Here is an 18,362-nt window from a genome sequence, read left to right on the forward strand (position 1 = left end):
TTAAACAACACTCTAGCAGAACGTGGTGGCGCAAAAAGGGACGTGGTGGCGCTGCGGGCTAAACCGCAGAAGCCTGTGCTGCAGGGTCAGAAGACCAAGCAGTCGTAAGATCGAATCCACGCGACGGAGTGAGCGCCTGTCGCTTGTCCCAGCTCCCGCCAACCTAGCAGCTCGAAAGCATGCAAATGCAAGTAGATAAATAGGGACCACCTCGGTGGGAAGGTAACAGCGTTCTGTGTCTAAGTCGCACTGGCCATGTGACCACGGAAGATTGTCTTCAGACAAGCGCTGGCTCTATGGCTTGGAAATGGGGATGAGCACCGCCCCCTAGAGTCAAACACGACTGGACAAAAATTGTCAAGGGGAACCTTTACCTTTACCTAGCAGAACAGTATTTTAGCTCGCTTTCCACCTATAAAACACACTTCCCTGGCAAAGCAATCTGAGCTGGTATTTGCATAAAGGAGACACTTTTTAAAGCATTGATTCATTTGAAGTTTGATACGTTTTAAATAACGTTTCTTTTGCCTGTGTAGTCACAGCCTGAGATAAGATTTACTTCCAGTGTTTTTTCATGTACGGTATTAGTTAAATATAATTGCTTGCCCTAAGATAATGTATGTATGAGATTTTAGGTCAATTTTTAATACACTTGTTCAGCCATGGCAATCAAGCACATCGCTTCCATGGGTTCTTTCATTATTCACTGAAAATAGTGAACTGAAATTTATGAAAGGAAAGTGGCAATGTCAGGTTGGGCCTCACTAACTCCTTCAACTTAAAGCAAGTTTTGCTTTCCTGTTATATTGTAGAAGGGAAACTCTGTTGTTTGCTTATGCCTAGGAAATAGCAATACTGTTAAGAGCTACAAGCTAGACAGCAGCATTGGTATTCCAAGTCTTTCTTGTACACACCATTTTCACAGATACTGCTTACATGCATACAGATTTTGCATGCAGAATGCAAATTCTTGTACATGGAAAGCTTTTGCCTAGTAATGGTCCAAGGAAAAAAAAGAAAAATGAGGGACTCTACTGAACTCAATCTATGTATCCTGTTGATTAAATTATTCAAGTTTTGTTTTCCTGTTATATTGTAGAAGGAAAAGGCTGTGCTTGAAATAATAATAATTAACACATTTGGGATACCATCTCTTGAAAATACTCAGTCATCATGCATCAGGAAGAGAACAATTGCCTCCATGTTGTAGAATGCTGTCTTTTTGGATGTTAATTGCTAGCCTTATTTTGGAGGCAGGGAGAAGTGGTTTTGTTCTTATAAGCACAACCCTTCTGTTAAGAACTGAGATGAGATTTGAAGACCTGTCTGCTACAAAATTAGGCTTATCTTACACAGTTGCTTAAAGGACATTCTTAAAAACTGATAAACAAATATTACAAATAAATAAGTATCAGAACTTGGAAAAGTTGCTCTTTTGGATTACAAACCATATAATTCACCAGCCAGGTGGGAGATTTAGGGAACTATAGTCCAAAAATAATAATAACTTTCCCAAATCCTAGTAAATATGTAGATATAATACATTCTGGGGGAGAAGGCCATCTGAGGCTACCAGTCTGAATGGCTGTCTGTCGTATCCACTGTTATAGTGTGCATGTATGTATCAGCTGCTGAAGAATATGAGACATAGGGTGCAGTTGCATCCATGTCCTGCTTACAGGCTTCTCACAGACAATTGGTTGGCTATTGAGTCAACAGAATGTTGGACAACTTGGGCCTTTGATTTGATCCAGCCTGACTCTTCATATGTTCTCATATCTTAATAGCTTTGTGCTGAAATTTGTATTCAGGTTTCTTTTTTTTTTCCACTCCAGACTTAGGTTGCTGGTTGATGACGTGCTTGAGTCAACAGTAGTTGAAACACGTCCAATAGTTGGAAGGAAAACACAGAGTCGGCCAATAGACATTGGTGGCCGTAATTTTGAAGGTTGCATTTCCAATGTCTTTATTCAAAGGTAAACACATTATAAAAATTTTATTTACAGGCACTCATATGTTTACTACAGCAGCTTATTAAATGTTCCAGCATTAACAGAACATGATCTGTTTCATCACAAACCCCGTAGTGTTTATAAATGATCAAAACAGTACAGTGGGGTCTTGACTTGAGAACTTAATCCGTATTGGAAGGTGATTCTCAAGTCAAAAAGTCTGTAAGTCAAGTCTCCATTGACCTACAGTGCATTGAAAACCGATTAATCCCGTAACAGGCTGTTTTTGTTCCATTTTGGTTTTTTTCTGGTCTGTAAGTCAATTCTCAGGCTGTAAGTCAACCTAAATTTTGCGGCCAGAGAAGTCTGTAACTCAAAAAGTCTGTAAGTCAAGCCGTCTGTAAGTCAAGGGTCCACTGTATAATAAGAGCTTGAGTAATGCCTTTTGAGGTGAGGTTATTGAGAAGAATTTTGTATATCTGCAATTGAAAATAGAAATCCTACTATGTAATACCTGAAAAAGGCAATGCTATGTTTTGTAGAATTTGAGCCAGCCTTCTGTCTGTATTGACTTGCATTCTCTGTCTCTGATGTATAAGGCTACCGTATTCTAGTGCTCCCAATCTGGATGTCCTAATTTGCATTATATATACATTTGTACAATATGTATGTTTTCATATTATGCAAATCAGGTGCATTAATATTGCCAAGAACAAAATATACTAGTAGAAAAAATATGATTATTAATACACATTGGGATTGTTGAATCCACCCATTCATTTTTTTCTGCAACAGGCTGCAATCTTTTACCTGCTATAGACTTAAGTGCAACTTAAGTCATTACTGATGACTTATTACTGATGACTTGTTTATATACATTGTATAAGAATGATTGTTAAGTCAGATTCAAGTTTATTCCCTTGAAACAGGCAGGACTCTGCAAGTGAAAAGAAGCACCTCATAGAGAGGAGCAGCTGAGATACCTTTTTTCTGAGAAAGCAGCTGAAATAAGCCAAGTATATCGCTGAATGCTTTTCCTCTCTCACTGTATTACATTCAGTATGCCAGCTGATACATTTGAAGGTGGATCAACACGCCAATACAAAATAAATTTAGCCTGGGGGGGGACGTTTGTAAGGCAGCTGTGCCAAAAACAGCGACTTCTGAATGAAGGAACCCGTATTTTGAAATTGTACATTAGCAAATCTCAGTTAAACAGATTGCCATTGGCCATGCTTTTGCTTATCTATATTACAGATCAGGACAGTTTCCTCAGATTCAAAATCTAACAGATTACATTGAGAAGACCGATGTGTCCTTGGGATTCTGTATGATAAAGAAACAGCCACAGCTGATGCTGCTGAGAGAATTAACAGATGAATACAAGACATTGAAGGTCAGAGTTATGTTAAGAAAAAGGAAAATAAATAATCCTGAATCTGTAAATCCAGCAAAATATAGTTTGAATTGTGTTTTAAGAGGCAGCCACTTGCCGGGACAGCTTCACATTCATTCAGTAACTAAAGCCCAAGCCAAATGGAGCCTCTGCTGAATGTAGGCCTTCCAGGGAAACCCGCTATCTGCCCAAGGCAGGAACTACACATTTACAGTAACCTACAACAAAGCTGAAACACATGTCCCGTTTTAACGGGATCCCTCACATTAAAGCATGACGTGTCATACCACCTGCCTGTGCTGGGAGGCTTCCTAGCCACTGACAGAGCCAGGGTTGGGTCAGCCACTCAACATGTTGTGGAAACAAGGCTGCTGGAGCTGTCCCCCGATGGACAGAATCATGGTTGCCAGCCAGCCAATGGTGAGCTAGCAGGGAAGTCTTCCAGCACTGGCTGGCTGATGGTGTCATGTTGACATTTTCATCACATGTCAAGTGTGCAAGGTCTTAGCTGCTGACCTGATGCTGGCACTGTCAGTAACTGAGAAGTCTCCTAGCATTGGCTTGCTGGCAACAGAAGCTGGAATATAGTTTTTTAAAGTGCTGATTGGTGCCATTTTAAAACTGCAGTTGGGCTTGCAGCATGTGCAGCAACAGTAGTTACGCAAATTACACACAGTTTCCCCTCACAGTATAGCTATCCCAAGCATCTCATTGCCTCTATGGCACCTGCCTTGTTTGCCTTCCTTTTCCAGAGGCGTGCAAACAACTCTAGCCTGGATAAAATACATTTTGCAATGTTAATGTTACCCTCCTCTTTATAGTATTCTGGAAAGGATTTGTATCTGTTGACAAGAAATGAACTAATTTTAGATCAACTTGAATAAAAGTTACACAGAAAAGTATAGAAAGGCCCTACTTCTATCGCTCTTTTCTGCCATTTTCAGAAACTGAGAATGAGCCACCTGAATATAGGATTCAACGTTTTGAAGTTGTAGATTGGCAAATCTCAGTCAAATAGATTGCCACTGAACGATTGTGCTCATCTTCAAATTATGCTTTGCCAAGAAACTTTCTTGTTTTTAGGATGAAAACTGTAGTTTACTGTATGAGTGACAATAAAGATTGGTATCCTGATCAAAGACAGACATTACTGATTGTTATTTCAGGTTTAGCCAAAAAAATTCCAAATATATTAATTAGGATTCAGTTTTCATGGGATTCAGTGCTTGAAAGTCCCTATATTCCAGTTTTCTGCATATTACACAATATGTCATTTGGGTACTCCACTAATTTTAGTAAGCAAAATTGTTGCCTTACAATATAATCCTGCATATCTTCTCAGAAGTAAATTTTGTTGATTTCACTGACACATACTCCCAAGCAGGTGGCTACAAGATTTCAGCCTTAATTGATTAATTTTCACAAACATTTCTACTATGCAGTGATAAACTGTTTGCATAAAAAGTGTCTGTGATTAAGGTTACTTCAAAGTAAATTAACTGGGCCCAGTGTATCTCCATTTATATTTTAAAGTGATGTACAGACAATTTGGATAATATAATCAGAAATAATCAACTGAATGTTGAGAGGACAATAATAGTTAAGTTTGAAAGCATCCAGTTCTGATTTGATGGTTTTTGAAGAGTAAATGGGAAAGTATATTGTGATCTGTGACAAACTATAAGCAAGGAAGACAAATTGTGAGTTTTCATTCAAGTAAACCAGAGTGAATACAGAAAAAAGAAACGTAGATAACCTTTAATTTTCCCTTCCAACTCTCCTAAAATATAAACTCCTTTCTTGAATCAGATCATTTGTAAACATGATGATACTAACATTTTCAATTTTATTTTTCATTCTTAGAGGAAAAGACCCATTGCCAATATGACAGATGCAAGTGTACAGCCGAGAAACAAGGACTGTCCTTTACATACACCATTAAATTTTGTTACTGGAGCGTATCACTTTGGCAATACCCCTGGCACTAATTTGTTGTTTAAACCTACCCAAGCATCATCAAGAGACTGGTAATCAGATTAATTTTTAACAATTCTAAATATTTTATTCTTCTCAGAATCTAGTTAGGCTTGAGGCCTAATTTTGTGGTAGGCTATGGCTGTCGTCTGATCTTGGCAAAGAGGATGAAGGTCAGATTGGCCGGAGGCAGCAGATACCAGATCTGACAGACAGGGGCCTGAAGCAGAGATGTAATCAGGGCAAGCCATAGGTCAGGTTGCAGTTTGAGTAGATGGGCACCAAAGGGACAGGGGCAAAAAAAAAAAAAGTCAAGACACACTCAAGATAAGGCAGTCCTGTTACTTTTTTAGATTGGTTGCTTGGACTGAGCTTGCAGAAGGAATAATATCCAGTCAGGCAGGCCTCTCTTGTTCCTTCAAGTTACATCATCCTAGCTGGACAAGACCTACATTCCATACCAGCCACCATATTGCTGATGCTACAGCATAACACTGATTAGGTCAGAGGTGGGATTCAGCAGGTTCTCACCTATTCTATAGAACCGCTTCCTAAATGTACTATTGGTTCTTAGAACCGTTTGTTGGCCTGAGATGAATGAAGGAGGAGGGGCCAGGTGACCAGCGATGAGCGAGGGGGAGGGGGCACAATTAAATGCCTCCCTTCCCACTCCACACTGAGCCATCTGAGGTGGGATATGGGTGAGAGAGATAAAGCCCTGGAAAGAGCAGAGGTGTCACTGGGGGAAAAGGGGGGAGGATGAGTCCTTGATGTCACTGGAGGAAAGCCCATGGCCTCGAGGCAGAGGGGTGTGTGTGATTGACAAGGCATGAGGGCAGGACACAGAGGGAAAAAGTTTTGGGGTGAGACTGCTTCAATCAAACAAACAACCGTCCTCGGTTTACTATGATTTTTTTCAAGTTAAAGGTACCACATAAGACTGTTGCTCTGCCTAGAAACATTTTTTTTTAAATCCCAGAGAATATCCAATGCATGAACCAGTGACAGTCTCACTGATCCACGCAAGCAAGGTATGCAATAGAAAAGTCACTCACACCACAAAGAGATGAAACCTCCAAGCCTCATTTAGAGTAACAAAGAACTCTTCCTCCTGCCCCAAAACTGACAATTTCGGGAGACAAATGGCACACAGAGATGGCCCACTCTGTTAGAAGGAGGAAGACAGCTATCAGTATTTTAACACTAGTAAGACTTACTATTCTTGAAGGCCATATATCCAGGGCCAAGAAAGGAAAACCACATAAACATATCAATAGATAAGGGGAATTGAAACTCTTCTCTCCAGACATTCAGATGCATCTTGACCACAGGTCAACATGGGGGGTGGGTGGGGGCCGGAGGGACTCCAAGGGGGAGGGACCATTATGAGAAGGCAGCATTCTCCAGAAAAGACATACATGAGAGCATACTAATCAAGCATTTGTTGATATTGGCTGTTGTGGGTTTTTCGGGCTCTTTGGCAGTGTTCTGGACCGATTGAGGTGGTGGGGTTGAGGTGGAGTGGCAACAGATTGAAAAGAGACCATACCTTCCAAGCCAGAAGGAAGCGGGGGGGGGGAGAAGAACTCCTCAACAGGTGTGCAAAGGCAGCCTCCAGGTAACAACAAGCAGGGCTATCAGTCATTTCAGGAGCAGGAAAGGGGATGGAAGCAATTTTTACTGGTGAGCTATAGGGTGAAATAGGAGGTAAAGGGAAGGAGAGATGTGTCAGTTCTCTGTCAAACCTGGTCATAAGCACCCACTGTGAGGTGTGTGTTTGTGTGTGTGTGTTTGGCACATGCCCATGGCGAGGTTAACAGCAGGGGCATGCCCAAACAGATACACTTATCCAGATATCTTAATAATGTGAGAAGTAGTTGTGATGATAGGCAGCAGGGAGACCACTGTAGAAGAAACTCTCATCGGATCCCACTGTCCTGGGCATTTATTTATTTATTTATTTATTTATTTATTTATTTATTTATTTATTTATTTATTTATTTATTTATTTACTTACTTACTTACTTACTTACTTACTTACTTACTTACTTACTTATTTATTTATTTATTTATTTGCCATTCGGACATAGAACCTGTTGTTAATTTATTTGAATCCCACCACTGGATTAGGTCCAATTATACCATCAATGTGAAAAATGTCTAAGTGCTAGAAGGAGTTCAGAACTGCTGGTTCTGCAGCCTGAGCCCCTCATTTAAGTCCCTTGGCAGCCCTGGTACCTTACAGCTATTTTCAAATTGAATTCCTAAAAACAGCAGCAGCAATAGTGTAAAAAAGAGGGTAGGTTGACATTTGTTTGACTATTCACATGAGAATGAAGAGTTGAGCTTTGATATGGTAGCCAGGTTCAGTTCATTTAGCCTTGAAGCTGATTATATTTCTTAGGACAGATCATTGCATTCAGTAGATGATTATTAAGGGGTAAAATAGACCACAGAGTGAGCAACATATGCTTGGATTGCATGCAACATTTCAGGGATTCAGAGGTGCCCACCACTCATGGAATGTAAGAGGCTTTCTAATTTAAAGAAGCCAATTTTTATAAGAAAAAACTGTTCAGACATCTCAGGAACCAAGGTCCAGTGATGGGCATGGACAGTCTCCAGATTGCTGGAAGCTGCCCATCCTTGAAGGAGACATTTAAGGGAAATACATCTTCTATGGGATTAAGCTTTTGTCTGTCCCACAACATAATTACCTCAGTGATATGAACCTGGGCAATCAGACTTGGAAATTAAGTCTGTGTTTAATTTCTGTTACTAGTCACAGGGCAAAGCAAGCTGGATACAAAATATGGAAGTGTGAGGAAGCACAATCTAAGCACAACATTTTGCACCATACGAGGGATCACTGTTTCTAAATACAATGACCATCTCATCTAGTTTTTGCATGAAATAAGAACTGTCAAATGCTGTACTGTACTGAAATTTAGTACAATGAGAAACAATGATGTGCCTTTCTGTTTCTATTGTCTACTTTTCCATGGCTTCATTTTCTCTTACGTGTTTTTTAACATTTGAGGTCCCATTTTTCTATTGATGTGCGTACATTGTCATCAAGAGGATCAGTTTTCTTCATGAGAGACAAGCTGGAAAACAGATACATAGCTCTTTACCTTTCAAAGGGACGTTATGTATTCTTACTTGCTGCTGATGGGAAAAGAATCAAAATCAAGAGCAAAGCCAAATACAATGATGGGCAATGGCATACAGTGAGTATAAGAGCTGCTCAGGTTAAAGAATCCTTTAATTCAATGCCTACGGATGTAGACAGAGTAACTTTTCACCTTCATTTCATGAAGTGGCTTTCATTCAGCTGTCTGAAAGACTTGGTGTTCCTTTTCTTTTTAAATGAAGATTTTAGCACATATAATTGTAGAAGTTTTTAGGCTGTGGACAATAACTTGCATTATTTCAAGAGGCAGTGATTGCTTTGTTACAAAAGATATAGAAAGCTGAACAAAATACAGGGAAAGCAGTCTGCTTCAGATCAGCTTGGTAGTATCTGTTAGACCAATACATTTCATGTTCCTTAAGGTTTCTGTAATATATTGGTTAAACATAATTCTTATCTCCTTAAAAGGTGTCATTCAGCAAAACAGAAAAGAAAATGCGTCTTGTTGTTGATGGTTTGAAGGTTCAAGAAGCAAACATACCACCTACCTTTTCTACTGTGGCTGAGTCACCAGTTTACTTAGGAGGGGTTCCTTCATTGAACATTCAGGTACAAAACTCTGTTTTTTACTGAAACAGATTTACATCAGAGACAGGGGACTTTTTTCTTTATAGGGGATTAAGTCCAATTTGGGAAGGCTTTTGAAGGGGCATATTCTAGCAACAAGTAGAAGGGGCAGGAACAAGGACAAAGAAGTGGGACCAAATCAGAGTGGGTGGGATCAAATATAATTCTACCCTTGATAGGCCAGAAATGGCGTGCAAGCTAAAGTTCCCCAGCCCTCATTTAGGTGATGGTTTACGTTGACAGGATTTTCCAGTCTTATTTTCTACATGGTTTTGACTGTGGCCAAAATCCTGTTATATATTAATGAAATCATGTAAGTTATGGCTATAAAATGTTAGTAATTAACAAGCTGCTGCTTGCATTCCTGAGCATGTGCCTTGTCACCAATCTAAGAACACAACCAAATCCTCATTAAGTAGTGGCAATTTGCTGCTGCAACTGATATGATTTTATTTACTGTACATGACTGTAAATTGCCAATAGGATTGTTGGCCATTGTTAAAAATTGGAGTAGTTCTGGCTATCCAAGCATAATGGAAGAACGTTTCCAGCCTTTTCTCTAGGGTTGTGTTGTTTCATTTTCCATTATTGCCCCACATATATTTGTGTATGCTATAGTAAAGGTAAAGGTTCCCCTTGACATTTAATCCAGTCGTGTTCGACTCTAGGGGGGGTGCTCATCCCCATTTCCAAGCCATAGAGCCAGCATTTGTCCGAAGACAATTTCTGTGGTCTCATGGCCAGCACGACTAGACACAGAACGCCGTTACCTTCCCACTGAGGTGGTACCTATTTATCTACTCACATTTACATGCTTTTGAACTGCTAGGTTGGCAGGAGCTAGGACAAGCGACGGGATCTCACTCCGTCACGTAGATTCGATCTTACTATAGTCCAGTGTAATAAACCTGATACCTTCCAGGTGTTTTGGGCTACAGCTCCTAAAGTTCCTGATTATTAGTCTTGTTGGTGGAGAATATTAGAGGATACATCTAAAACATCAGGAGAGCAGTACAAAAGCTTATTCTCCTTTAGTTCATCTCCTCTTCCTTTGCAAAATTCAAACACTTACTGCTGAATGGACATGGGATATTCATGAATGAATACGAATATCCTGGGCCCAGGTGGCCGGGATCGCCAGTCCCACCTTCCAAGTCTCTGATGGAGCCCAGCTTCTGCTTCTCTGCCTTCCTGCTCTTCTGGCTGCTGAGCAGGGAGACTTGTCATCTCGCTCCCTGGAAGGAGTGGCCAGAAGAGCAGGAAGGCAGAGAAGTAACAGCTGGGCTTCATCAGAGATTGGCCTGATGAGCAGGATGTTGGCCGGGTACACTCTGCAGTGACCCATAAGTGGACGAGTCAGTCTGGGGAAGTGGAGCTGTGGATCCCAGCCACCTGGGCAATTTACAAATATGAAAAGCCCATGTCTACTTCTGAGCAGGCTCTAGAGTCGGGGGAAAAGAGGTAGTTGCCTAAAAACTATAGGATACATTGATGTATATATTCCTAGGTTAACTTACTAAAGTGTATCTGGGTTGCTAAAGTACTTGTGACTGAGTTTATCATTATCTATGTTGAATTTATATTTTCAGAACATACCAAAAAAGAGCTTTGTGGGTTGCCTGAGAGACTTTAATGTAGGAAGAAAACCTATACATGCTTACCATCAGAACAATGGTGTCCTCCCTTGCTTGGATAATGCTTTGGAGACTGGGGTTTCTTTCTTCAATGAAGGAGGGCATATTGTCATTGGTGAGTATTGGAGTAAGAGTTACTGCTTGATATAAAACATCCCTCTTTTATTGGAAGAATGATCATGACATTTGCTGTAGCAAACAAAAGTGCATCAAAATCTGTTCTTCCTCCTAATACTGTTTTTAACAAAACTTTTCCCAATTCTTTCTGGCATCCCAGAAAATGCTTTTTTGATGACCCAGGACTATAAAATAGAGTTTAACATTCGCCCAAGAAGCTTGAATAGCATTTTAATCCATACTGGCAGTGAACAAGGGAACTACTTAACGGTTTACACGGATAAAGGAGTGGTAAGTATGATTTTCTTTTTCTCTTCTTTCTTCTAAAGTTCAAACACTTTGTAAGAAGGGGGAGAGAAGGAGAGGTTCTAGCTTCGAAGGACTGAGGTGTATTATCAGTGGCTGCTTGAATCTAATGGCGTCTGACATCCAGAACCTCTGAAGGGCACCATATCATGGAATGCTGGTCTTGAGTCACAAACTGGACAAACGCCTGTGGTCTGCCAGTGAATGTGTGGGATTGTGCAAACTGGGGCTGGCTTAATTTTCCAATAGCTCCTTTTGAATTCTTTGCTGCAAGCAATGTTAACTGCAGTGGGATACCAACGAGAGCAGGCAAAATCTCCCCCTTAGCCAAGACTCTGGCAAAATCATGGGTGTTTTTATCCTGAAATGAATTGTGTCCCAGAGTGCTCTTCTTTACTTACTCCCATGAAAATGACATTTCAAGGCTATCTTTAATGGTAACCAACACGAAAAAAGTCAGCTTCACTCAGCAGCAACCCTGTGGAAAATTTTGCTATTTAATATCTATTGTATTACATATATTTACAAGTAGTAATATAAAGAATAAAATCCACAGTTTTTTTAAAAAAATCCTTTTGTAGCAATTTAAAGCATGTGATGTACTTAACCTTAAAGTACAGCTATCTGGGCTTCACAATGCAACAGCTTTCCCAAAAGGCATTGATAAAATCATGCTTAGCAAAACTTTCATATTGGCATATTGTTGTGTCTGTGATTTTATTTTATTCTTTTCATTTCTGGTAATTTAAAAGATGTCTGGTTTTTTACAGCTCACTGCTTCTGGAAATAATGGTGCTGGAGAGTTCTTGACATCAGTCACACCCCAGCAATTTCTTTGTGATGGAAAATGGCACTTCATAACAGGTACTGTGTAATCTCATTCACTGGGAGCTGGGTAACCTCGTTTAAAGACAGGGTGAAGCATCAAACACAGCCAGGCTACTCAAAATTATGCCTCAGGCTAAAGTCTGTTTCTGATGCATTTTTACTCATATTCTTTAAATGCACAACCCACTTTGCATCTGATTAAGACTTGTGCATCTCAAGCTCCTCTGCTAATAAACATATGATGACCACCATATAGAAATCAATTTGGAATGATCCTAGAATAATCCCATAGGTTTCAGAAGAGCATCTGCAGGCATTATTCTAAATCAACTGGCTTGTTGCCAAAACCATTGGATTCATTAACAAAAAAAGCATATTGTAGAAGCTTAAAGATGAACAGTGTTCATTTGGCATTAGCTTTTGGGGGCTGGAATCCATTTCATCAGATAAGGTTGACTATAATCTGCAAACGTTTATGCTAAACAAATCTGGTTAGTCTTTAAGGTGCCACTAGATTCCTCTCTTGTTACTGTTTCAATAGACTAACATACAGTGGACCCTCGACTTATAGACGGCTCGACTTACAGACTTTTCGAGTTACAGACTTCTCTGGCTGCAAAATTTAGATTCGACTTGCAGCCAGAGAATCGACTTACAGACCAGAAAAAAACCAAAATGGAATAAAAATAGAATAAAAACCACTGGTTATGGGATTAATCGGTTTTCAGTGCATTGTAGGTCAATGGAGATTCGACTTACAGACTTTTTGACTTGCAGCCACCATTCCAATACGGATTAATTCCTTAAGTAGAGGGTCCACTGTACCTGCTTCATGGAAATAGTGTCATCAAATAATCGTACAATATGCACTGACAAAATCACCTTTGCTCTTTTTGTAACATCAGCATTTTGCTCAGCTATCATAAGAATAACATATAATTCTAATTGTAAATTATATTCCTATAAAAATGCAGGCAGAAATTTTTCTATCTATATGGGACAAATTGCATTATTTCACTGCAGCAATGTAATATTAGCCAAAGAGTCTCTTTACTGAAAGGAGTGGGTATTTTTCAGAAATGGAAGGGTTGTATCAAATATCTGCCCTTTCCTCATTTTCTTCTGAGATCCAATCTCCAGAGTTGCTTAATTCCCATGAAAGAAAGTGAAATAGCTGCATTTGCAATTGAAACTGAGGTATAAACCCATCAGAGATAAAAAAATAATGTGAAGAGTTGTTAACAGAGTGATAAAGGGAAAGCTTAAGCACCAGGCTAATGCTTTACATATTTGGGATATGTACTGGCTTTAAAAATGGTATATGCTATCAGAGTAAATGCAGGGTGGTTCAAAATGCTCCTAGTCATACTCAAGTAACTTAGGACACCCCTACAAAGTACTGAAGTTTATTCTAGCATTTTGGGGGTTTTGAATGCTGAAATGTGGTGGCAGTTGCTGTAGCAAAAAGGAAGCACGAAAGCAGAAGGAAATGTATAGCTGAAATCCAGTGGAAGCCAAAACCTCATCTGGAAACACAAAGAATCCTGGGGCAGGCTCAGATTTACATCACCAGACTCTATTTGCTATCCAGGCATGACACGGACACCTTGTTTATTAGGCTGCCTACATCTTAGAATTTTCTTGCTTTTTCTTTTAGGTAGCTACACCCAAATCTTCCTTACACTGAAATTTGAATCTGAATGTGAATATGGTATGGGTGACTGACTTGCTTGTATGGGTGACTGGATAGGCCAAAGTCATGCTAGGACTATTCCTCCCTCAGACAGTTTTTGATTTTTTTAATGCCTGCTGCTGGCTTTTATTTGCAGAACTGTTTTCTTCTTTTTCTTCCTGCTACTGGTGCCTATGCCTGTTCCAATAATGGGTGGATGCCCAATATGCAGAACTCTGATTTGTGCTAGGGTTAGGGTAAAAGGAAGGAAGCTGGTAGGAAATCTGACTAAGAATTGAAGGTCTGCCACATTCCTAAAGTAGATGGCTTGACATCCTAATCAATCAATCAATCAATCAATCTTTATTTTGCGATCTCCGACCCATTAAAATACATACATATGCTATTTAAAATAAGAGGAAGCAATTAAAACATTTCAAGACAGCTAAAACAGTGAAAATTGATAAAATAGATTACCCATATATTGGGTTTTTTAAAAAAAATTTGTTTTTTTTTTAAATGACGGGGTTAGGTAGAGGTCAATATTGTTGAGAAGACGTGCTTGTATTTTAAGATAATCAAATTCTCTAAATACCTAGCACTTTGGGAGAAATTATAGTTCAGGCCAAGGTGCAAGATGGAGCATGTTTTGTGAGCCATATCGTAGTCCCTTATCCCAGGTCAAAGCTTTTATATTTTGTAGTTTTTTCCCTCCTGATGTAATAACATTCACATACATACAAACATCTGCAAAAATCCAAGATCAGATCAGAATGGGTTGGTCTCAATTTGTCTAGCAAATATTTGGCTACAAGTAGGTTAAGATTGTATTTGCACATGTGAGTACACAGTTACAATGTAAACTAGAGTAACCATAACTACAGTACAGGCATATTGTGTGAATATTGCATTGGTCCAGCATAGAAAGGAGTGGCATAGAATTTCAGGGAATTAAAGAAGTTCAGATATATTGCCAAGGAGAAAAGAAGCCAGTGAAAAGACTTTACTGAAAATGGAACCAGCCAATGTCTTGAATGGCAAGTAAAAGTGATTTATTCATCTGATTGTTTACAGTAACGTTGAAGCAGAACATTGTGCTGCTTGAACTAGATACCATAAGTAACTACACTACAAGGCCATCAACTGTACTTTCCACCAACCATGTTCAACCACTTTATTTTGGGAGAATTCCAGGTATGACATCTCTTAATCAGCCAATCCTTTATGTACTGCTGCTTTATTTTGTCTCGTATTTATATTTTATAAAGTATATACGTTAATGACCTTTATACATTGAATATTAAATTCAAATTGGCCTCAACTTTACAGATTGAGCATCAAACTAGACAAAATGTTCAGCCTGCCTTTAGGTGATAATCCATTTTTCTTCTCACAATTCGATTTTCTCAGAGATGCAAGCTTGAGTAATCAGACTTGCAAATTAAATCCATATATATCTTCCAGTGATCAATCACAAAACAAAGCTTACTGAAACATAAAATACAGACCTGAATGAAAGTATGTATTATAACAAATAGACATTTTTCAGCACTTAAGGAAGCCCATCTTTTGCCCCTTACCTACTGTTCAGCTGAGACAACTGTCTCTATTAATAATTGTGTGCCATCATGTGGTTTCTGACATATTCCACTCTTTTTGGAGTTTTCTAAGAATACAATACTTAAAGTTGGTTTACTGTTATACTGTTTTCTTCCTGGGGTGCTCTGGGACTGTGCAGCTTGCCCAAGGCTATACAGGCCGGCTGTTCTCCTAGAAAGAATAACAAGAAATTGAATTCCCAGGTTCTAGCTCTGCAAGCAGGTACCCAACTCAAAAGAGCTATCCAGCTTGATCAGTTGTTTGTTTCCATCTGGAATATATGTTTGCAGAAAGAAGGCAGATTATAGATATTATACATTAAAGGAGAGATTGTGTCAGTAAAAAGGGAGAAAATAGAAGAACAAGCAAAAAAATATGTATTTGTTAAATTGCTTTTTTCTAAAGCTGTCCAGAGTTGGTCAGAGGGGACATGCCTATGTAAATGCCAACGTTCCCTACATATCATGAATAAATTCAACCTAATATTGGTAGCAATGTTACATACAATGAGGAACCAAGTTTTGAATGGGAATATGAGTGACACTTTGCATTCTGGCTTCTACTGATAAAGAAATTCCAAAACACATTTCTCATAACTATGCATAGGTTTTCTGTAATCGCATTAAAAGCTTCTCACATCTTTCTTATCTTATTCTTTCTCTTTACAGTTAATATGGAAACACCATGGCTTCCTGTTCAGGATATGTTTTTTGGCTGTCTGAAGGATGTTAAAATCAATGAGAAACCTGTCTTAATAAGCAGACTTTCAGACATTAATGGTATCGTCAGCCTGCAAGGGTGCCCTGTTAACTAATGGCTTTCCATGTTTCTTCCCAGGGTGAAACGTCCTAATGTACTGTATGACAGGCCATGACATGACTTTCTCATCTCTTTGTAATTCTTGCCATTTGTATACAATGTGGTGTAAGGCTGTGCATGATTTTGAGAATTGTGGACTTTGTTGCTGTTTTCAGATGCTTTTCATGCAATGTTTTTCACTTTTCTGTGTGCAGTTTGGTTTGTAAGAAAGAGCCATGAAGTACAGAGTGGTCTTGTATATAATGTAATTTGATGAGATTTGCAGGAGCTCCTGACCTGAAAAGTATTGTGCAAATTGGAATTGGGAAAGCGTCAGATTGCAAGCGGAATCCAACCTTGACATTGGAATTTTATAAAAACAGAAAATGATGTTGGGCTCCTCAACCAGTACTTTTTTATACCAAAGTGTATTACGTCAATAACAGAAATAATATAAACTGAGTAAGAAGCACTTTAAAAAGAGTAGAATCCCACAGATTACAGTTCTAAGAGTTCTATGACAAAATAAACACAATTTGCTTTTAAAAATTCTTTTGACCATGTACTGTACGCACCTATAGCAATACAGTATTTTATGAGCATTAATGAAAAAGCTTGAATGATCATGGATACACGTTTTCAGTCCAATATCTCCTCCCCCCCCCCGGAAAATGCATAAAGTGTCCTTCAGTTGTGTAACTGCTCTGAATAATAACAGAACCAGTTTTGAGAAAATGGTTTGATCCTCTCATCCCTTATCCTGAAAATTACAGAATCTGCAGTTAGAAGCTTAGGGGGGGGGAAAAAAAACAAAATTAACAAGCAAAGCAAGCAAGCAAAAACTCTTGGACACAAGAATTACTAACATTTCACACTGTAATTTTTTCAAAGTGTCCTTTCAGCTTTTTAAAAAACCTTTACACTAAATTACTCATTTACAAAACCCCAGTTAGGAAATATTTTGAGAGAAGCAGGTTATCTCAAAACACACAATTCTGTAATTTAAAGAAGAAGGTGCTTACTACAACAAATGCACACTGGAATGAGAAACATTTAAAACTGGTTAGGTAATCCTATGGTCTGGCGTACCTGTAGTCATTTTACACCAATGAAATGTCAGAAGAATATGGCTGAATTCCCATGCACATCCAAAAGAAATGTAGAGGAGAAAGCAGCAATACAAGCACAGGAAGACATAGCAGTTGTGCTAGTTCATCTCTCTGCAGCCATGGCAACACTTGCTTACCTTTCTGAGGTGCTTTGTCCTTGCTTCCCCAGTTGGAAAAGTGATGTTCAGGGTCTAAAGCCTGTCTTAAAAACAAACAAACAAACAAACAAACAAACATGTATGCTGCTTGTTGGTGGAAGAAGTGTAACAACAGAGCTAGCCTGGCCTACTTTGGAAGGGTGTTCTAGAGTCTGCCATGTGAGTAGTCAGTAGCTTTCTGTCATGTTCCCACAAAATTTGCTTCTGATAGTAGCAGGATAGTCAGGAACATATTCCATAATACATGATAATGGTAGTCAGAGGACACACCACTCACAATCATGCCATCTCTGATACTTTCCCTCGATTTGTAACCTTTCTCTTCCTGTCTCCTTGGTCTGATTTCCATAATATATACAGGGAAGTACCGGTAGCTGGTTCTGAAAGAAGCAATAGCCACATTTATGTGCATCTGGCGCATCATTAAACAAATGTTTGACAGCAGTTGCAACGAGCAGTTGTCTATTCTAGTATTTTCCATTCTCCTTTTGTCTGTTTTTTTTTCCTGTTTCCCTGCTTTCTTCTAGAATGCTATATACAAGTCTCTTCCACAGAGAGACTACTGTATTTGGAAGGTTGTGGTAAATGTAACTATTTGGAAGGTTGTGGTAAATAAGCCGTAGCAATTCAATAGTATATTTCAAAAGCCATTAGAGGTTGCTATGTAAGGCCTAATCTTTGCTTTGTTAAATGAGGTCTGGTCAACTGAAATATTTTCTTATCTACAAAAATTTTATGGCATTGTTATTAACCTTCCGAGAAAGATGGCTTTGCACACAGTTTATAATTAAAAATGGGAGTATAACAAAGACCCTTTCAAGACTATAATTTCTGGCATAAAGTAAATTATTATTCTTACTGTGTTCACCAAGTGAACACATCTATGTCAAAAAATTCATTGGCCCTTTCTGCTTTGTAAATGAACAGATAAAATGCTGACATTCCTGAACTTTCAAACTTCAAGCATTCCCAAGAGACCTTGGATCTGAATCAAGGCTAGAGGACATTAGCCACTGAATAGAGATCACAGTGGCTTCTGCCAACTCTGAAAATCTTCAG

At 39.0% G+C, this 18,362-nt stretch overlaps 1 protein-coding gene across 1 annotated transcript in view; it reads left to right on the forward strand.

The window, feature by feature from the left end:
* The window catches only part of LAMA3 (laminin subunit alpha 3), a 158,538-nt gene extending 140,426 nt beyond the window's left edge, over positions 1–18,112 (forward strand). Inside the window, exons 68-77 of the mRNA XM_020785668.3 lie at positions 1,836–1,976; positions 3,210–3,348; positions 5,212–5,375; positions 8,363–8,552; positions 8,924–9,064; positions 10,672–10,831; positions 10,994–11,124; positions 11,910–12,003; positions 14,714–14,833; positions 15,907–18,112. Coding sequence (XP_020641327.3) covers positions 1,836–1,976; positions 3,210–3,348; positions 5,212–5,375; positions 8,363–8,552; positions 8,924–9,064; positions 10,672–10,831; positions 10,994–11,124; positions 11,910–12,003; positions 14,714–14,833; positions 15,907–16,052 — 1,426 coding nt within the window. The 3' untranslated portion in view covers positions 16,053–18,112. The remainder of the gene's footprint in view (positions 1–1,835; positions 1,977–3,209; positions 3,349–5,211; positions 5,376–8,362; positions 8,553–8,923; positions 9,065–10,671; positions 10,832–10,993; positions 11,125–11,909; positions 12,004–14,713; positions 14,834–15,906) is intronic.
* The last annotated feature ends 250 nt before the right edge of the window (positions 18,113–18,362 follow it).

Source organism: Pogona vitticeps, chromosome 4 (genome assembly GCF_051106095.1).
Source record: "Pogona vitticeps strain Pit_001003342236 chromosome 4, PviZW2.1, whole genome shotgun sequence".
Classification (NCBI taxonomy): Eukaryota; Metazoa; Chordata; class Lepidosauria; order Squamata; family Agamidae; genus Pogona; species Pogona vitticeps.